The 21,083-nt window shown below is 54.2% G+C and overlaps 4 protein-coding genes across 4 annotated transcripts; 1 reads left to right on the top strand and 3 right to left on the bottom strand.

Moving 5' to 3' along the window:
* Nucleotides 1–332: 332 nt before the first annotated feature.
* CORC01_02513 (phosphomevalonate kinase) lies at nucleotides 333–2,067 on the bottom strand (the record flags this gene model as incomplete). The annotated part of the gene is made up of 2 exons (XM_022614163.1): nucleotides 333–1,428; nucleotides 1,787–2,067. The coding sequence occupies 2 exons, from the start codon at nucleotides 2,065–2,067 to the stop codon at nucleotides 333–335; spliced, it is 1,377 nt and encodes a 458-aa protein (XP_022479375.1).
* A 1,182-nt stretch (nucleotides 2,068–3,249) lies between these two features.
* Nucleotides 3,250–6,747, bottom strand: CORC01_02514 (pentatricopeptide repeat domain-containing protein; the record flags this gene model as incomplete). The annotated part of the gene is made up of 1 exon (XM_022614164.1): nucleotides 3,250–6,747. The coding sequence occupies one exon, from the start codon at nucleotides 6,745–6,747 to the stop codon at nucleotides 3,250–3,252; it is 3,498 nt and encodes a 1,165-aa protein (XP_022479376.1).
* Nucleotides 6,748–7,932: 1,185 nt separating this feature from the next.
* Nucleotides 7,933–8,340, top strand: CORC01_02515 (uncharacterized protein; the record flags this gene model as incomplete). The annotated part of the gene is made up of 1 exon (XM_022614165.1): nucleotides 7,933–8,340. One exon carries the CDS (start codon nucleotides 7,933–7,935, stop codon nucleotides 8,338–8,340), a length of 408 nt encoding a protein of 135 aa, XP_022479377.1.
* A 3,739-nt stretch (nucleotides 8,341–12,079) lies between these two features.
* Nucleotides 12,080–12,448, bottom strand: CORC01_02516 (uncharacterized protein; the record flags this gene model as incomplete). Its single annotated transcript, XM_022614166.1, has 2 exons — nucleotides 12,080–12,224; nucleotides 12,285–12,448. 2 exons carry the CDS (start codon nucleotides 12,446–12,448, stop codon nucleotides 12,080–12,082), a joined length of 309 nt encoding a protein of 102 aa, XP_022479378.1.
* Between the last annotated feature and the right edge of the window lie 8,635 nt (nucleotides 12,449–21,083).

The raw sequence follows: 21,083 nt of genomic DNA on the forward strand, positions 1-21,083 counted from the left end.
TGAACCTCCAGATATGATCTCAAAAAGGAGCCAAATTCGTCGTGTTTTTTTGGGGGGGAGGGGGAGGAAGTGTATCAATGAAAATGTTCCGCACTGGATCTTTCAAAGCACATCTTCAATTGCGAAGCAATATTAACTTGGCGGGCCTTGCGAACTCAATTTCATCTGAAGAGTCTCAACCAATAAATACTCTTGTGTATTGAACCTTTGATCTCGAACTTTCGTATACACACGCTATCATCATACTTTCTTTTCTATTTGTAGATCCCTCGTCCGCTTTTTTGTGTTTCTCAACCCCATACCCCAGCAAACACCGCATCACACAAATCATTTCAAGCCAACCACCCATCATACGCACTCAACTCCTCCCGCCTGGCACCCTCCATCTCCCCCTTGACGCCCAACAACCGCACCCTCGCCCCCTTCTCCTTCCCCCACCCCTCCAAAAATGCCTCGACCCTATTCTGCGTGGCCTCGTCGTCCCTCATCACCAAAGCCAGCGCATCGAACCCGCCCGCGCCGGGCACAACCCCGCCTAACACGCCCTCAACACCGCCAAGCGCATCCAGCAGCTCCGTCTGCGCCTCGGGCTCAATCGGCACGCCGCTGCCGACCCCCATAGCCCGAATCAACCCCCTCACATCCGCAACCGCGCCGCCGACCTTGTGCACCTCGCCATCCTTGAGCGCGGCCGCGAGCGCCTCGTTCTTGCCCTGCAAATCATCCCACAACCTCTTACTCCCCTCGGCATCCGCCTTCCTCCACTCAAGCACCTTCTTCACCATCCCCACCGTCTGGCTGCCACAATCAACGTCACACATGCGCAAGCACACGCCCTCGGGCAACCCCGTCCCCGCCTTATCGACCTCGACGTCCCACGCGAGCAGCTCGTCCACCTTGCGCACCAACGCCTCAGAGAACCCAGGCGATCCCGCGGCGCCGAGATCAGAGAGCAGAGACGGGGAGAAGCGTCGGTACCGACAGCTGCCGAACACGGCGGCCGCGACGTCAAACCCGGATCCGACTTTGCCCTGCGCGGCGCAGTGCGCCGCCTGCGCGAGGTTGTGGAGCGTGTGCTTGCCCGCCTGGGAGTTGATGTCGAAGAGCGAGGTGGGCAGGTGGTGCGTTAGGAGCGCGGCTGTCAGGGAGGTGACGAGCGCAGCGGAGGAGCCGAGGCCGGTCTTGTGCGCTTCGCTGATGGTGTGCGGGTACCTGGCGAAGCGGGTGCCCTTGGCCGGGGGGACGGCTCCGGAGACGGCGGAGTCGGGGTCGGCGGACGGCAGTGAGTAATAGTCGTTGTCGGCGAGGATGATGAGGCGGGTCGAGGTCAGGGAGTGGCTGGGGCGCTGCTTGTTGATGCGGGCGATGTAGGTGAGGGCATAGCTTAGGGTCGTCTCGACAAATGTGTTTGGGTCAATTTTGGAGCCGCTGGAAGGTGGGGTTAGTGAGTGATTGAGTGAGTGAGGCAATATGAGATTTCCATGAGTGAGCTTCCTAAACGTGGTGGTGTCGACCATGAATTCAAAGTTTGTCAGATCCATATGAGAGGGCATGGCATAGCAGACGGGGCACAGCGGCTTTTCATCCGACTCAATACTCATCTGACGCGCGATATCTCAAAAAAGTGCCCCTCATCAACTCATCCCACCAAGCCCCGCACCACGCTTGAAGAACTTTGAGACACGATCCCCTCAAAACCAGGCCCCCCAACGCAGGACCGACGAAACGCAACCTCACGAGGAAAAGGGAAGTAAATGTTAAAAACACCAAGGTGAAAAGCACTTACACCTGCAGCTGCGTGACCGTGATGCCCCCATCCTCGGGCGCAAGATGGAAGCCGTAGCGCCAGACGGCGTCGACGAACTGAGGGCTCTCGACGACGATCTCGGTCAGGTGCACCCCCGGAATGGTGTGGATCTCGGCGGCCACGACGTTGATGCGGGCGCTGAGCCCGAAGACGAAACCAGTGTAGGCCCGGTCCAGGACCAGGTAGCCGCCCGCGAGGAGGACCTTTCCAGGCGCCGAGACGGCCGTCGTCGTGGGGTTCGCTATCACCGAGGCCGTCATCTTTTGGCTCTAGTGGTGTATGTCTTCGGGGTCGGTTCCGTGTGTGTGTGTGTGTATGTGAGATTCCGATCCCGGATTGCAGGCCGAGGCAGGTATCTATAACCGTAAACCTCACCAATTGAAACTGAACAGCTATTGAGCTTGAAGTCGGAACTTGAGAATGCTGATTGCAAGGTGAGTTATAGTGAGGGGTGGTTGTGTGATGACGCAGGCGTGATAGAGGTGAGGCAGCTAGGTGGTGGAAAGTTTGGGATGCGAAATCGCATCGTGGGAGCGGGACAGACGCACAGTGCTGGTGAAACGTGTGAAGAAGACGCTGCACTGATAATGCACTGTGCACATCTCAGGTTCCGTCCCAACGAGGAGCCTCATATCGCCAGGCGTGGTACACTCGAAACAGTAACTCAAGCTGCCAATGGCTCCGGCTCCGGCGGTCAGACTTTCCAAATTCATTTGGTCTCAAACTTTACAGACGAACCTAAGCCTAACTTACCTTTGCAACGACATCACCTAGCAAGTCTTCGAGTCTTATCATAGACACAGGAAGTGGGAGTCATATCCAAACGTTGATCTTCACAGATGACAAGCATGGTGTTTGAACAGTCGACAAATCTTATTTGTTGGATGCTGCCGGTAATATACATACAGCAGGATCACATGCCCTCATGACATGTCGTCGTAAACCGACCCCCCAATACCCTTTCCATCCATTCATGATCCTCTATGCTGCGTTGCGCGTCTATCCGGCGCCCTCTTTTTTATACTATGCTTGAGTGGGGTTGTGTCTATAGTTTGGGCCATTGGCCGTCATCGCTCGCTTTCCGATAAAAAGCCCCTGAATGGGTGCTCAGTCGCCGTGACCCTTTTGTTTCCAGACAAACGCCATACCGTCCCCAGTGTCCCGATTATGGGGATACGGATTCAACTTCCAGTTGAAACTCCAAATTTCAAAACCATGTGACAAAATGAAATGCTTCCGGCGCACTGCCGTAAGCCAGACTGGCCGCCAATCCTGGCCAGACACCCTCAGTCCACCTACTTTAAAACACAACGGGGTATCAAGCAACGCGGCAGATGAGGGCAGTTACAAAGGAAATGTGTTCGTCGAAGGCACGCGCATATATCAATGCGTGTTTCGATAATTTGTCGAACAGGGTAGGCGAGAAAGGTTTTTGAGCAAGCTTAGTTGTGTGCAACAGCTTCCTCACCACCGCCACCGCCAAGGAGCTCCAGCACCTTGTTAACAACAGCACTGGGGTAGCCGCGGCAGAGCATCTCTCCAACAACACCCTTGGCCTTCTCGCGTTCCTCAACAGCGAGGTAAGCACGAGTCATGGCCTCGTATGTGCTGGGCTCACGCTTCTCGTGACCGACGGAGTCGTAGATAGCCTGGGCTTTGTCAATCTGCTTCTCGGCGGCCCAGCCGTGGATCAGCGTGTTGGCGATGTACGGCGTCATCTCGACACCTCGCCGACGCATCTGACCAAGCACAGCCTCGGTGTCGGCTACCTTGTGGTTGGCAACCATTGCCTCAAAGAGGGCTTGGAAGAGGCTGGCGTTGGCGGTAACAGCTCGGTCAGCCATGACAGAGTCAAATACCTTGCGAGCACCATCCATGTCGTGCAAGTTGCAACCGCGAGCGTGGATGAGAGCGGCGAAATGGATGGCCTCAGGCTTCTGACCGGAGGTGCGGATGGCCTCCAAAACCTTCTCGGCAGCGGCCATATCAACAGGCTCGAGGGTGGCATGGGTATCAACAAGAAGCTTATAGGTGTGAGCAGTAGGTGCAATTCCCTTGACCATCATGCGATCGTAGTAGGCAAGAACCTTCGCCTTATCGCGCTTGGTTGTCAGGAAGAACTGCATCATACTGTTGTACGGAGCAGGACGAGCCTTGTAGTTGGGCATCGCCTCCATCTCATCAAAGAGCTCCTCCGCAAACTTCTCGTCGCTGACGCGGCAAAGAGCGTTGACGATGGTACCGTAAGTGACAGAAGTAGGCTTGATTCCCAGGGCGCGCATCTCAGCGAAGTAGAACAGGCAGTCGTCGATGCGACGAGCCTTACCCAGCTTGCCAATCAGAGCGTTGTAGAGGAAAGAGCTAGGCTCAACACCCTCAGCCTTGGCACGGTGGAAGATCTTGACAGCCTCGGAAGCTTCGTCGAACGTCTTGGCAGATTCCTTGAGGGTGGTGATGTACAGACCAAAGGTGTTGGCGGAAGGGGCGGCTCCCATGGCGAGCAGCTCCTGGTGGTACTGTTCGGCCATCTGACGATATCCAACGGTGAGGCAGGCGCCAACCATGGCATCCAGGATAGAGGACCAGCCGTAGCGGACAACAGCGTACTGAGGCAGCAGGGGGACGTCAGTGCGGGCCATGGCGAGAATGTCATTGCAAAGCTCCATCTTGCCTTCGCGGGAAGCAGCAGAGATCAGCTTGGCGTAGGTGATGTAGCGAGGGTGACGACCGGCACGGCGCATATTGCGGAAGCGACCAAGAGCATCCTGAAGTCTGGGACCCTTGCGACCGTGGGAGCCCTCCAGCTCATCGGAGATCAAGGAAGAGCCCTTGAAGTCGGTGTTGTGTGCGTACGGGTCGAAGGAATCCTCAAAGCTTGAAACTGTGGCCGATGTGGTGAAGGGAGAGGCGGAGAGGTTCTGGGAAGACAACTCGCGAGGATCGGTGATGCCGCGGCTGCTCATGAATTGGTGAACAAAATCAACGCCTTCCTCGATCTCGTCGGCGGACTCAGGGCTAGCGGCACGAATTCGCTGGAACATGAGCTCCGACTCGGCCAGGCCCTCGGCAACTTGACCGGATCCAATCATGGCAATAGCGTACATGGCAGTGGGCTCGATGAGAGCCGAAGTGACCGGGGTGCCAGGAGCACAGAGAACGTGCCAGTAGCGAGCAGCGGAGGCAACATCGCCCTGGCGAACGCTCAAAGCAAGGAGTGCCATGGCGGGGGTGGCAATCTGGTGGAAGTTGATGGGCAGGTTGGCAAAGGCAGCAACAGCGGTATGCTTGTCGCCGTGGTCAGCAGCACGCGTAGCAAGGCTGCTCATAGGGTCCGCCCTGACCTCTGCTTCAACGACCTGGGCCCAGCGAAGAGCCTCGTTGAAAATGCCGCGATCAGTGAAAGCCTTGACCATGCCAGAGCTGACAATCGCATCCTTGATATCGCCAGCGCGGACACCGTACTCCTTAATAATCTTTTCGTAGAACTTCATCGCACCTTCAACCTTATCAGAGATAATATAGGCGTGAATGACAGCGGCGTACACCTCGGCGTCCAACCGGTCATTGAGGGTAGGCTCGCCGTTGTCGTTAGCAACGGCAAGGTCCTTGTACTCGTTGTAGCACTCAACAGCACTGACAAGGTCGCCAGAAGTCGCGAAAGCAGTGATCATGCTGGGAAACATGGCGGCGAAGGGAGTGACGCGGTTCAGCTCCATGTGCTCGTACAGGCGAAGCATGTCAGTAACACGCCCAGCTTGAGCACAAGCGGAGATGAGCTGGTGGTACGACTCAGCTGAGTAGGATGCTCTCTGAGTGAGCACCGACTTCTCAAACATGTCCATGGCAAGATCGAGCCTGTCATCCTCGGAGAGGATGGCATGCTCAAGCTCGTGAGAAGCGAACATGAACTTGCCGGGCTCATCCATACCGCCGAAACGCACCAACTTATCATGAAGAGTCTTCTTCAAAGAGGCGACCTCGAGGGATCGGGCAGCAAGAAGACCGACAAGAATGTTGTAGGTATCGCTGTCCGGTACGATCTTCCGACGGAGCATGTCTGCGTAGACATCCAAAGCCTTGGTAACCATCTCATTCTTGGCGGTGGGCAGGTGGATAGCGGCAACCAATAAGGCATTGTAGGCGCTCGCGATGGGCTGCACGCCAGCGACCAGCATGGCCTCGAAAACGGCCGGGATCTCGGCGTAACGGCCATCCTCAGAGAGCTTGTGAAGGTGGTCGGCGTACACTTGTGATTGGGGGTCAAAAGGAGGGGTGGCAGTTCGAGCTACGCTGACGGGAGTCCGTGATCTGTCGATTGCTGGGGACTGGTATGAACGAGCTGCGGAGCCATTATGGGATGCAGATCGAATAGAGTGCTCGGAAGCCTCTTCCAAAGCCTCTAGGCGATTCCTGAATTCGATTTCCTTTTCGAGAGCTGCATCAATCTGTGCTAAGGCGGCTTGTGCCTCTAATGGGATTGGTGGTGCTTCTCCATCCTGAGCGGCGGCGTGCTCCTCAGCATCGTGAGTCTTTGACTCGCCGACGAGGATAGAAGCCGGCGAAGGCTTCCACTCAATCTGGCGCTGGAACTGAAACTGGGTCCATTCCTTGTCGAGATCCTCCTCAGAGGCCTGCTGCTGCTGCAGCGCCTCAAAGTAGGCGTCTAAGCTTCCATGCTTGAGCTTCTCGTCGAGCTTCTCGTGGTGGTGCTGGGGAAGACCTGCACTTGTCCGCTCGGCGGTGTGGAAAGCGGACTGAAGCTGGAGAGACTGGAGGCGACCGAAACGGTTGGTGTTCCGACGCGCAAATGAAGGTCGGTTTTGGGTGTTGAGGATGGGATGTGTGGCAGCTACGACGGACTGGGCGTAGCCGTGGGTGAAAGATTTCGCAAATCCTTGACGGATGAAATTCTGGTACAGGGAGGAGTAGATGGTGGGCATTTAGAAGACGCGGTGGAGGGGGGAATTCTATATGGCGGGATTGTCAGTCTGCAGCTTTCCTCTAGAGATGCATAAACCGTGATCGACAAGATTTGCGCTGTCCTTTCCGCGTGTTCAGATTACACAAGTCTTTGTTTTTTCCCCTTCTCCGTCTTGTGACGAAGCTGCGGCTGTTTCGCCACGGCAAATAAGCCGGGCGAACGGGGACGCGGCAACGGCGACTCAGGCAGTCGCCAGGATCATGGGCAAGTGATAACTTACATAGGGAAAGATGAAGAGTCCGTTGCAGGTTCATTTGACAGCACTGTAGCCGCCAAACAAACGCGCGATCTGATTAAAAAAGGGTTATTGTATTGGGTACTGAAAAGCAAGAGGAGGGAGGGGAGCAAGGCGATGACGGGAGGGGGCCTGAGGTAGAAGTATTGGTCTGAGGCGCCGGTGTATTTTGTCTACCCGTAGTAAAATGCCTGTGGTGGCCGCAGGAAAAAAAAGGTGCAGGGTATACCGATCGGTAGGAAGGTGGGAGTGGGAATCGGCCTGGGAATGAAAATGGGAGAGAACGGGAGCGCGTTTGAGATCGGACGGAGTCAATGAGGCGTACAGCCCGATGGAAGTCACTTTTGTGCGGTTTACTATGTGAGCGCCGCGGTTGTCATCGAGGCAGGTACTTTAGTGCTTCTGTCATCTCAGCTGGAGCTAATACGGGATCGTCAACCAGCCACGGCTCTCCTGCTCTCGACTTGCTTCCTCACTATGTGGCTGTCTCTTTCAGACTCTGGAAGGAATGGAGCACGGAACAGAAGGGGGGCCAGCTACAGGCACGCTAGACAAGGGCGAGTAGCAGACCAGGGGAAGAGCAGCAAGGTGAAGGCGAAGGCGAGGGACTTTGCAGTCTCACTGATACACGAAGATACTGCGAGTTTGCGAAAGATGTTGGAAAAATCCACAGGAATATGCGCAAAAGACTGGGGAACTTGTTCGCGTGGATTCGGAGCTGTCGCCTGGACCAGGCCGACCTCGTCCAGTCATGTTGCGCGCTGGCAGGACAGGTGCGGGTACGTGACGGCCAAGGGTGGATTCGGGAACTTTAATTACTAAAGCCGTTGTGTCCGTCCAAGCAAGCACCTCCATTTCCTTCCTGCCATTTTCTGAGGGTGGACACATTGTGGCTACTCCTTGTTATTAATGACTCAGGCAGCAAACCCCGAAGTGTTTGCGACCTCTGAGTGGCTCATGGCTGTCTCTAGCCTCGTTTTGCTGTGGCTCACTCCCTTGTTCGTGTTTGGGTATCCGGACCAAGCATTGAAAAAGCAATGCTGGTTGATTGGAATGGATCATGACCACTACCTTAGGCCCTGGCAAAAAAAAAAATCGTGGAGTAGAAATAGATACCGAGACAGAGACGAACAACAAAGGGAATGGATGAGGTGGCCTCAATGCCCTTTCTTCCCGACATCTGCCTCCTCCCATCGACCTACGCCTGGGAAGCTGACAGGTGACGACGAGAGGAGACCGGATGAATCGAGGTCGGAGACGGGACGGATACGTCTAGCATACGCTCCGGGGCCGATGATGCATGTCATAAGGTACTAGAGGTGTTGAAGGCGCAAAAGGTACGGATCCTTTCGCAAGTTTGAAAAGCCCGTTCGGTCACAAGTTCTTTCTGGCCCCTCACCTCCCTCGGCTTCCAAGTTGGCTCCCGCAGCAAGATGACGACTCCAGCCTGCCGCCTGAGGATGCGAGATTGCTTGATCATCGCTGCGTATCAAAGGCCTAGCTATAGTTGTCCTAAGAAACGGTCTAAAGCTGCGCTGGAACTTGACGTTGTCAACGCACACGACCACAAAAACACGGGGAAATTTGGGGCGCATCCAGGGGCAGCCAAAGGGGGCCTCCCGAGTCCCAGGGGGCCACTAGGTGGGAGACATCGAAGAGTCATCGGCCTGATTTGGCAATTGCTTGGACTCGTGAGCCATCCTGCGAGAAGAAACCGGCACCATTGCACTGGATTACGTGGGGCCGCTTCAAGGCTGGAGACGTTTCGACAGAAACACATGTGCCATGTCCAATGTTTCCCCAGGACTGTCCAATTGCTGCCGTGCACTGGCTCCTTCTCCCCTGGCGGAGCCAAGTTGGAAGGTCGTGGACGCGAATAGATGACGACCGGGCTGTGACCAATCAGAACCGGCGCAATGCTGGGAGAAGCCGGAAGGCGCGGGATTGTCGGGGAGCTTTCCCTGCCTCCATTCGGGAGCCACTCAGGGAAGGATCAAGTTCCCACTGCCCAGTTCCGTCCTGTCGGGAAGCTGCCACCAGCCCCGCCTTTCCATTCCGTTCCCACCCTCTGCGATATTTCGCCCATCACTGGCCCCTGGCTGGACAGCTGCACCGGTACTTCCCCGCCGGTAGCGTCTGCTAGTTATAGTGTACTCATTGGTGATTCACCACCAGATTCCCATCCGCGCACGCAAATTTTTCAACACCAAATCCAGGGCCCATGAAAGCTGAGGCAAACCCTTTGCTCAGCTCCCACCGCCTCTGGCACCGATGATCGTGGCTGGACCGCTGGAATTATTGTTCAGTGGTAGGACTGGCACCGCTGGCCAGCTTCGACCTCTGGATAACACGGGTCCCTGACCTACGATTAGACACTGCCAGCAATGCTTTCCCAGCCACAGCCGTTAACTTCGAGTGAAGTGAGTGTTGGCATGAAGCTATGGATCGCCGCCGGCAGCAACACGAGCGGAAGAAGAACAACAAATCGTCGACGTCAAATTTCAACCCGCTTTCGCATTTCCAAATCCCCTCCTGCAACCCCTTGTTTGTCTCCTTTTCTGAGAGTCTGACACCCAGCCTGTTACGGATACTATGTAATGTACCAACGATGTAGTTCTCTATCCCATGTCCTTGGGCCTGCCCGTCCCCGTCGTCCATCCCTTGCATCCGCGGACGAATGGCGGCGCGCCCAAACTGGCAATGTAATCTGCCCCTCCAAGTCCCCGTGGACCCTTGGCTCAAGGGTCACTTACCGCATTTCCCTGAATCTCGAAGACGGCCCGGAGATGGCGATGAGATCTTCATTGCCAATTGTCTCGTCAACTACACAATAGAGGCGGGGGGCCATTCTGGGTCAGACTACGGATAGCCTGGCGGTGAAAAGCTTCTTGGTCTCCCTGTCGTTACTACCTTATGTCCTAATATAGATGCTGGCGAGGTCGTGCGCTAACAGACGCGACGCGCCGAGACAATTGAGAAATCGAGATGCACCCGGAACTCCTCCTCCGCAAAATTGGAGTGGCCAAGCACCTGAATTTCCCGCAACTCGTGGGTGCGCCTCACATCCTTCTCATCACGAGGCCATTCCTCCACGAAAAAGAGCCGCAATCGATTCTGCGGCACGGCACAGGGCCTCAGTCTCATAGATTCCAAACCAGGATCTTGGTCAGGCACCACCTCCCGCCAGACATGGATGGCCATGGGTGATGTGTGCCGCAATGCACAGGTACTAGCCGGTGGCCCTTTAGGCTCCGAAGGCTCACGAACGCAACACATCAGACTCGGAGGAACGGGCTTCTGGTTGAGCCGGCTTACCTCCGCCGCCGCGGATTGTGCGAGCGTTATCCCCGTGCCTCATGATAGATACCCTCTGTTTGTCGACCGCCGACGGGTTAGGTCGTCTGGCAGTGCCGCTACCTGGCCGCTGGTTTTGTTCCGGTTATTGCCTGGTCATTTCTGATGCCGTCACCGCGGTTTGGCCAGGGGTTTGCGGCTTATTCATCACCCCTAATGCGCTGCAACCTGCGCCCGTCCGGGGACTTCGCCTCCGCCTGTCACCGAGATGTGTCGGCTCGGGACTCGGTGTGGGCTGTGGAGGATCGACGCCCGTACCCAGTCGGCCCAGTCTTGACTTCACGTTCACGTGGGGCGCAGCTTGCCGCCGCAAGGTGCGAGCGGTGCCGTGCAGAGCTAGCATCAGGGAAGACGCACTGTGCATCATTACGCGGCATCCCGACTTGGTCTTCTTGTTTGCATATCTCTGCTTCTTAGGTCCACATCGGATTGACAGAGTGACTCCGAGATGGACATCCGATCATCTCGGATTACAATGGTGTTGCACGATGCATCGGAAATCGTGAAGGGCTGAGCTCGCTGCATTGAACATACGCAACCATTATCGAGTGATGGATAGGTGAAAAACGAATACAAAACAAAACCGCATACTTCATCGAAAATCTGCAGCCTCGGTCAAGGAGTAGCAAGCCCCTTACTAACTTTAGAAATGAGCTTACAAGTCCATCCCACACGCCTACTTCCATCACCTATGAGGGCCAACTACTCCATGCTACATACATATCCATATATCACACACTAACAGCGTCTACAAAATTTGCCATCATATACACCATTGAAAAACGTAGAGTTCTTAGGCTATACAATACGTACAAGACTATCGATATCGCAGCTGGCTGGTAGAGTAAAGTACACGTAAACGCCTCATGACGAGGTCCTTCCTAATGCAACGACTTGAAGTTCGCATGACAAGCAACGCTTTCACGCTTTGCAGCTCACAGCGCACTCTCAGGGGGAACTGGCTCGGAGGCTTTCCCTGATATCAAAGCGTATCTTCCACGCCAGCGGGGTCTTTCTCCGTGAAGTTCGACAGCCTATGTGAAGGAATCCGGGCAATTTGAGCTTTTCATAGGCAATAACCCGATTCCATTTCGATGCACACGAGGTCCACGTCGTAATGATAGCAGAGGACCGAAGCAAGTGTCACGATAGTATCACAAAGAACAGTAAACTGCATGGTATGTTTGTTTTAACGTGTTTGATTGATTCATCTGCGGACCCAAGTCTCGACCATGTTCTGATCACCTGGCCTCATCTCTCGGCAACGCAGCTTTTCGCATGCAGCCTCCTCGCGTACCTAGTGGTATCGTTCTTTTCGAAACAAAACGGTCTCTTTCTTTCCTTCCCTCTCAAATGTGCGTACGACGTATCGTCATCGCCATGAGTTCCCATCCGTAAACGCCGTCGCTTGCTAAAAAAAAAAAAGTATTGTGTCCCAGGTATCATAGTACCGTGCCAGTCGCTAGTTGTAAGGAAACAAACGCTCTCAAACATTTTCTTCCCGTGCAAATGCACCATCCTGGGTGTTCCAGTTGCAGCTCCATTAGGTCCAACTCTCATTAGGGTAGTGGTGGTGTAGTAGTTTAGTAGTGGTCTGATGTAATGATGTTGTGGTTGTTGATAGTTGATAGTGATATTGGTTGATAAAAGAGATGATGTTGTGAGAGTTGAAGTATGGTGTTGTTGTAGAGACTGAAGTCATCTATCTGTAGGAACTGCCAACGGTGGAGATGGAGGCGCTGGACAAGACGGGCTGAATGGAGAAGAGAGGGCGAGCAGGGAAGTCGGAGTCGAAATCGGCGATGCCGATTCGGCTGGCGACTGCTTGTTCCTTGAGCATAGCGATCCTGGAAGGCTTGTTAGTATACTGTAGGCAATGTGTGGGACAAAAAGAGGTATCAACTTACTCATCTGCGCTGATACCGGCGAGGTCGAGGTTGCACTTTTGGAAGTTGAAGGGAGCAGAAATCTCGGAGCCGCGCTGCTTGACCTCCTTCCTGTTGCGGCGGATCATCTTGTTAAGGAAGACCTTGAAGCCGTCGTTGGAGTGCATGGCTGAGTCGTTTTGCATTTTGATGATGGTGGTGGTGGCGGTGGCGGTGGGAGTGATGTATGGTACTGATGGTATTGAAGATGTCGAGTGCGGTTGGTGGTATTATAAGTCAACGCGTTGGTCGATGTACGTAACTCCAGTGTGGCGGTTATACACAGGGATAAAAGTTGTTTGTTGTTGTTGACGATGATTGAAGGGATGGATGCTGTTGATTCTTCAACTATTGTTGTTGTTCGAGATTCTGATGATGTGGGTGGACAGATGGTGAGATATATATCTTTCTAATTTTTCCCCCTTGTCTCGTAGATCTCTGAAGAGGTTCTGCTGTTCCTGCGTCTCTTTGCTTTTTTTCTTTCCAGCTCTCTGGTTCCCTGGTGTGTGTTGTTGTGTGGATTAGGCTCAGCCTTGGGAAGTGCTAGCAAGCTTGGATTATTGGATCGTTGTCTAATTTGAATCTGCTTGGTGTGGATGTTGGATTGATTTGAATACTGCTGGAATAAGCAACGAGGGAGACAGAAGGAGAGAAGGGAAGCGAGCAAACTCATATATCTATTCCCAGATCGGTGGACTCAAACCACACACCAGGGTAGGGTGGTGGTGTGCAACGAGCGAAAAGAAGGAAGGAAGAGTGCCGCGCTAGTTTGTTGAAGACGTGCGTAAGGCACGTACGTCCCCGGGAACGATCGCACGCCCCCCTCCCCTCCCACTCCATCCACTTTGCGCACGCCCACTACCATACACCCCCCCTTGTCCACGTCCGCCTCTCCGTACGTCGCTGTCCCCCTTCGGATCTGGACCTGACGCCCTTGGGTGGTGTGTCAGTCATCTCATCAATGCCAAAAGCATCTGAGGGAGGGGGAGACGGATAGTCGGGGAGCGGAAGAGGCGGGGGAGGGGAGGGGGGGTGTGTGTGTTCGGCCAGGATTCAGAGTGAGGGGGAGGGAGATGTGAGATGAAACTGCCGTGTGCAGAAATGCGCCCAGGAACAACCACCGTGGCTCTCTTGACCGCAGGACACACATGCCATCGTAATGTCGACCAAAGAAAAGTGCCCGTCCGTCGGCCGACGGACGCCACGGACGGAAAATAGGTTAGGCGGAGAGGCTAAATCCCAAAGATGGGTGTGGTGTGAATGTGTTGTGTATGGTCGAGATGGTCGCAAGGATGTTGGATTGGGGAAGGGCAAGGGATTAAGGGTGTGTATCCATTGCAACGGACGTAGAGGCGATGGACTGGAGACTACGATTTCACTGTGATAACGACGATGACTGCTACTGTTTCCTCGCCTGCTGGGTTAAATGCAACTTCTTTGGGGATAGGCTCGAATCGAAGACGAGAGGGAGTCTTGTTCCAAGCATTGACGACGTTGTGCAACATCAGTGTAGAGAGAGAGAGAGAGAGAGAGAGCATCTCACGTGGGCTGACTGTACCGCAGACGCATTTAGGTGAGAAGGTAAGGTAGGCAACAAAGTTTCAACTTTCTTGTCCATGTTAAAATTAAAGTGACTCCCTAGAAAGCAAAACGACGAAAACGAGCTGGCAGGCAAAGAGGGAAAAAACAAAAGTTTCGACTCCGTGTTAAGATCGCGCATTGAATCGGGGACGTCGGGAAATTCCCCAATCAGAGAGACCCAGGGGCCTGGACAGGGCAGGGGAGGGATCATCATCATCATCGGTTCCGCCGCGTGCGCGTGGGGGAGGAGACTCTCAGACGGCCGGCGGTACGCTGATCGCCGAACGGCAGCCCCTGGTTGGAATGGGATCCCCTGCACCCTTGTGGCCCTGCAGCAGCATAGGTAATCTACGAGAGAGACACACGGTCGGGTGAGAGAAAAAAAGAGAAAGAGAAAGAGAAAGAGAGAGAGAGAGAGAGAGAGAGAGAGAGAGTTCGGACTGAGTGGGAGGGCTGAGTAACCTGACTGCCCACCCTCTCCATTCTGAAACTCGGCGCCGTAAGGCTCACGGCGCACCGCTACGTACCGTTATAATAAACTGTGATAAGAAGAGGCAAGAAAAAAAACAGAATTTGTTTCAAGATGGGAGGATGGGAGGAAGGGCGTGTGGTAACGGAGCCATGGTGGTGTGTTGCGTCGTAACGCTGCTGCGCAATATTACGCGCGCAACCACTGTCATGCCTTTTGAACCAAAGGTGCTCGCTCTTACGTGCGGTGCTACAGTACCGTATGATGCGCAGTCGGCCGGTTCGGGGTTGGTGAGAGAGTAGGAGATGACATCGCGGCCTTGAATTGGACACACCACTGAACGTTGTTCCCGCACGGTTGGTTCTTTGATGTGACGATATTTCACCAACCCGGCCGAGTGATGTCTTTTTTTTTTTTTTTTGCCCAACGCAGCCGATTGCTTGGACGGTTTTGCATTCGGACACGCCAGCTTCCAGCTTCCCGAGTTTTCCCCTTGCGACCCTACGGCGCGTCATCATATCGGCGGCGCGCACTGGAAGGGACCTGACTTATCGCGGGGAGGACATTGAAAGATGACTGTGATCTTTTGGGCAACATGCAAGCACTATGCAGGTCCGAAACCCCACTACCCACCGCGCCGCGTCCGCGATGTTCTACATCGAGAGAGCCTGTAGGTGAAATTTGGCATTGTTCTCAATTTGGGAAAAAAAAAAGTAGCCTAATTCCCTCAACCGGTGGAACTTGAGGGAAATGGCACGTCGCCGTCAACCAGCCGCCGTCGCCGTCGCCGTCGCCGCCGCCGAAGCAGGCCCCGTGTGACGCTCCGGCCGTGCTCGTGGGTCCTGCACCCTAGCACTGCTGCATTGAAGATTTCTGCAGGTCAAAGGATAGATAGAGGTAAAGAAGCGATTGCGAGACTATCCTGGTAGTCACTCTCCCTCCAACCCCCCGCGCCTGCGCGCAGTGTGTTGCGAGCGCCCGCCTTTTTTTTTTTTTTTTTCCTGCGAACCCAGAGGGTTGGAGCCCGGAGGTCGGGGAAGGGGGGGCGGTGATGTGTACACTCAAGCGAGAGTGGTGGAGCATGGACATGGGTTTTTGCGAAAATTCCCTTCTGCTTTGCGCACGTAACAAACGACTGCAGATTTAGAGTTGTATTGAGTTGGGCGTGGCCATGGCATGGGTAGGAATTGGTAAGGTAGGCATGGATTACGCATGGGGAGATGGGCAAAGAGGGTGTACAGCGGAAGGCCGCATGATGCCGAGCGCAACACTCTCCAATCTCCTATTGGTAGAGTTTGTTATTGAAGCTTTCTTCATCTTCAGGCGACAGCGGCCAGGGCTGCGTGACGAGACGATAGGGATCTCATCTCTCTCCCTCTGTGTGTGTCTTTCACGAGCCGTCTTGTTTGGGACGGTCGTACACCCCCTCTCTCTTGCGACATGCTCGTCGCTTTCGGTATCGTGATCGTGGTATTGAAGTTCACAGCTTCTGCCTCGTGATAATTGTTGGCATGAGCATGGAACGGGGCCGAAAACGGTTTCTGATATTCGCACTCTGTATGGGCTATGCTAGCTTCTTGGACTACGGGTTTGACCTTCAGACACGCGATCGACGAGACATTTGCACCGGATTCCACGTTTGGACACGTAGGTAGCCGGTCTGAATGCAACGGCCGGCCGTGTTCGAGGATGAGTCTGCATTGCATTCCTCTCGTCGGCCGTGGCAAGCGTGGCTTCCAGCATTCCGCAGTCTGTCTCTCCAACTCTCTTCTCAGTTCTCACTCGGCCATTCCAGCGTAGCATCCATTCCGCCCTCGGCCCTACCGCTCTTGTAGACCGTTGCCATTTTTTACCTTTTCTTCAGCAAAGTTTTCCAATGAGGCTGGTTGCATTCCAGACCTTCTCCCCTCTCCCCCCGGCCTTGGGAGCGGAATGCAGAGCGGAACCCCTGCGAAAGTGGTCAAACGCTTGGGCTGAACAGATTTTACAGGAATGTAATCAAGGACCCCTTGACATCTATGAGCATTTTTGCAACTTAACTCTCGTTGCATTACTCGGCATCATTTTTTTCTTCTTATTCTTGCTCATCAATAATATTAAGAGTCTTGGCATCCAGTAATGGATTAATCGTGCAGCAAGAAGAGGGGTGGGGGGTCAATTTCCGTTCGAGAGCCTCAACGCCAAGCACTAATATGGCAGAACGGCATTTGCGTTTCGTTTGGATATGAGGAGCCACATATCCAGTTCTCTGGGGCACCGGAAACACCAAGCCCCAGCCGTTTTAGAGATGCTGACACAGCAAGAAAAAGGCGGAAACGGGGCGGCAGGCACAGAGAGAACACAGTGGAGCCTGCGGATGGTGCACACGGCAGACATTGGGACTTGCCGCGGCGGCTATCCTCCCCCCCCCTCCCCTCACTCTCACCTCTGTCTCCCGCGCCACATCCGCGTTGCCAGCTTGCCCTGGTTGATCTACTTGCCCTATCCGTACTGGCATCCACTAACGCCAAGTCAGCGTGGTCAGGCCCCGTGGGCCAAGTCGCGCAGCCTATCAAGAGTCTAGCAAACGAAGGAACCTGACGCTTTTGGACATGCCTGCGAGGGCTTGCCGGCTTGCAGCAGCGGACGCCCCCAAGAGCTGGAGGAGGAGGAGGGGCTATCGGACTGGCTGGCACTGGATTCAAGGCTATCTACCTATCGTCGGACTGAAGGGATGGAGGTAAAATTGGTCGCGGCAGATCCTCATAACAGTTGTCAATCACGGTTCGAGTGCAGGTAGGTACTCGTGTGCTGGCAGCAATTGCATATGGAACATACGGATAATCGTCCATGATATCCGTAGCAACTTCGTATACGATCGAGTTACACCCGCAGGCCCCCAGCCAGGCACTACGAGCTGAATCGAGATGGGAGGGGGGGGCAGTAATTAGCTGCAGGGCCAGGACGTAAACACTTACTTCTCACGCGTCTCACTGGTTCCAAGCTGGCGGGTTGTGAACCCCGGTGATGATGGAGGATTGATGATGATGATGGCGGTGAACCGATGATGCAGATGATGCTGACGATTCCCACCCAATACCTATTGAAGTCCCGATGATTTGGAACATATGCCTGTCCTGCATTGCAGCTTGCAGGCTCAGCTGCAGACTCTCATCTCGCCCAGCAATCTGCAATAGGTAGATCATGGCGGAAAAGGATTGCAATGATTGCTTTCCCTCGTCTGGCCCCTGCACGTGTGTCCTGGTCAACCAAACCTCTTTTGACCGGTAAACCCAGCCGTCTCAGCATGTTTGCTTGTTTCTCTCGCGCCCCCTTCATGTCGGGAATTGGGCATCCCTTCAGCCTCAAAAATCTGCCAACGTGTTTGTAATTTTAACCCAGCAAATAGACTCGATCCAATAAGTCGTCTAGGGCCGTGACAGGGCCTCCCGATCGGGGGTTTCAGCACGTATCAACCCCTGGTCAGATGCCTGCCAGCTGGACTGTCGCGCGTCCCAGGGCAAGGGTTTGGCAGCTCGCCTCGTCGACGCCGTGTCCGCCAGCCAGCCTTGGGTGGGAGATCGGTAATCTGCCACAGAAAAGAAAACTCCACCTCCCCCCTCCCCCTTGGTGGCACCAGCCCATATTCATTGGATCGAACCCGATTGTTCGTTAGTGCTCGCAAGCTCCAGAAGAACCCCAGCTGCCAGAGCGGGACTTGCTTGACTGAAGAGGAAATCAGAGATGGAGAACGCGGCAGAGGCAGTGACGGCGTCACGGAAGCACCGCTTTCCAGATCAAGTGCCTCCCACGGCAGCTGAGTTACGGCCGAAGAGAGAGGTGGATCCTTTGGCAGTGGTGGAGGAGGGGGGGGTGCGCCTTTGCAATCTGCAAACCTGCAATCTGAGGAGCTAGCTTGTAGTGTAGGTAGGCGGATGGTGGAAGGATTGATGGATTGGTTAGTCAGCTGGTAGTGTTGGAGCACAGCGTGGCAGCGTGGCATTTAGCCCAGCTTACCTAACATACTTTGAGGACCGATAATTTGACGGATGCGCGGTCCTTGAAGCCATCGCCAGCTTGACTGACAGAGCCTCGCGAGCCTCCCTGACAGCGAATGCCACTAGTGGACTGATCGATTGAGAGTGTAGTGCAAGGCACGAATATCCTATAGGTATTTCGAAGGGTGCCGGCCTCAAGTGCCCCACCCTTCCCGCTCAGCACTGGCTTCCGGTGGCTTGACTAAGCGTCCCGCCCAGGGCCGTCTTCTTCTCCAGATCAGCGTCCTTCTGCACGCCCCTCATCCGAATGACCGGCTCCGGCCATGCCCCACCATTAGCTCATCATGAAAACCGGATATCATTGGCCAATTCGGTCTTCATGGTGGAGACTTGCACCCGTCGACATCTCAACATCTTACCCGATGCATCGATGCAATCGACAACTATCACATACACCCACGGGCAGATGACCGATGAAGATAGCCTCGTTGAGTAGCCCCAGCATGGCTGAACGCGGCACTTTCTCTTGGCCTTTGACGACCTGCCAAGACCCTCCAAGGGCTCAATCAACCCCTCCCCCCACCCTCCGGCAGGTTCTCTTCAATGTGCGGCTCGTGCGGGTAGCGTACGATACCAAAGCCCTCCTCTCTCTCTCTCTCTCTCTCTCTCTCTCTCTCTCTCTCTCTCTCTCTCTCTCTCAAACTTGGCAAACTTCACAAACTAGACATCGTATATTCCGTTTGCGGAAGGTTTCAAGAGTCCAACGTCGGGGCGAAGCACGAAAGCAGGGTAAAGTCCCATTCCCATCCGTCCATCCCGCTCTGTAGACTGGTGCCACTGCGTCCGTACGGAGGAAACCGTCAAGGAAACAACTGAAACCCTCCGAGGTAACTCCCAGCACTACTGGACAACACACGCCTTCGCCCTCCCCTTCACCTTTTTGCCTCACCGGCGGCCGACAGTTTTCTCTCTGTCTCTTCTAAGTTGTGGTTTGGCCGCATTTGAGCAAGTCGACGGTTTTATTGCGGCGTAAGAAGGAACAGAAAAGTCGTTGTGTTCCACTGAAACGACACCATTATGCCTCATGCGGATACACATTCTTGTTGTTTCGTTGTCCGCAATGAGACAGATTCCAAATGTCAAATGAGACTCAAGAGGAGCCTTTGAGATGCTCTCGGCCGTCGTCACGCAAGCTCCATTGAACTCCCACGCGGCCGCGGCCGCCCGTAGGTTGAAACTCTTCAACGTTTGCTTCCAGAATTCGGTGATTCCACACATCAAAGGTATGGATTCGCCCGAGTCTCGTAAAAGAAGATCCGCAATGGAAGGGAAAGATGGCCACTTTGTCAAGCTTTCCTGCAGCATATGTCTCGCGCGAGTCGGGAGAAACCTCCAATTTCCTCTCTATCTCTCTTGCCGACTCCGATTCTCTCTTTCAAACATACTGCAAGACGGTTCCGGACACATACTGATACTACAATGCCACGCCTGCCACATTTTTTTTTTTACTCCAACGTTGGAAAACCTTCTGAGATACTCTGTCACTTTTGTCTGAATGCGACGAGACGACACAAAAACCTTCACGAGGCTTTCGGGAATTCCTGCACTCACGGTTCCAGGTTTCAAGGGTCTTGCATGTTGTTTCGATGCTAAGCTGCATTCTTTCCGCCATTTCTTTTTACCTTTAACCTTTGTGCTGCGTGTCTTTACTAAACTCTGTCTTAATCAATCCGCATTACTCATGTCACCGACTTACTCAGACGCTTAAAGTTTCCCGCATCAGTCTGCGCAGCCTAGAGCCGTTCATCTCATGAGGGTCGCAAGACAGATAGACACACGGGTGGGAAGGACCCGGTTGCGATGATGAGACGACAATTGCCTCTTGCCCGTTTCCGTGTAGAGCTTGAACTTATTTGCTTGCTGTTTCTGTTAGTCGAAAATCCCGTCATGCAGGGAAATGATGACACGTCCCTCTCGGACCGCTGCACACGCCTCCACGCCCAGACAGAAAAATGAAGAGTGAGAACGTGTGTTCATGCCAAAAGCGGATACACAATCGCACACCCATCGCACACCATCGCAATCTGACCACTCACAGCTTCGGTTTCGGACTTGCCATGACCATGGCACGCAATGTTTTAGGCACATCTACACTGCCGCCTTCGACATTGCAGGTTCTGAGCGCGGCTACGGTCTCGCAGAGCCGGCATCAGAAAGCAGAGGTAAGAGGAAGAGGAACACGAAGGGGGAGAGTTAAGTGAACCAACTCGTCGGGGACGTAGACACACAATCGTAGGACACAGATCACACTAGGTACACCATATGACCTAACTGGCAACATGAACCATCTGAGCGTGACGCCGTTGACGTGAGTGACACTGACACTTGACGCTGTCGGCGGGTCGGGTTGATCATGCCATTTGCTAGTCTGCATTGCTTCATACGACTTCGACAAGCCCCCTCCACTTCACTTGGCAGATTTTAGTTCCATCCGCTCCTTGGCTCGGGACTGGTTGAGGTAAGGATAAACAAAAAATGAGGTATCTTTGATTTTCAAGCATTAACAGATATCGTGATCGTGCATCTCCACTTTCATCGTGCGTCCTCCCCGATGCTCTGGCTCAGCCCATCGTGACACGGACACCCGGCAGTCCACTCTTTAAAACCTGTGCAGAGACCACCCGTGCTAGTGGCCACGAGAAAGCGGCTGCCTGTGCGCTGAGAAACGCCGCCTCTGACGTGGGCTCCTGTCTA

The sequence above is a fragment of the Colletotrichum orchidophilum genome (assembly GCF_001831195.1).
Source record: "Colletotrichum orchidophilum strain IMI 309357 chromosome Unknown Scaffold_14.1, whole genome shotgun sequence".
Taxonomy (NCBI): domain Eukaryota; kingdom Fungi; phylum Ascomycota; class Sordariomycetes; order Glomerellales; family Glomerellaceae; genus Colletotrichum; species Colletotrichum orchidophilum.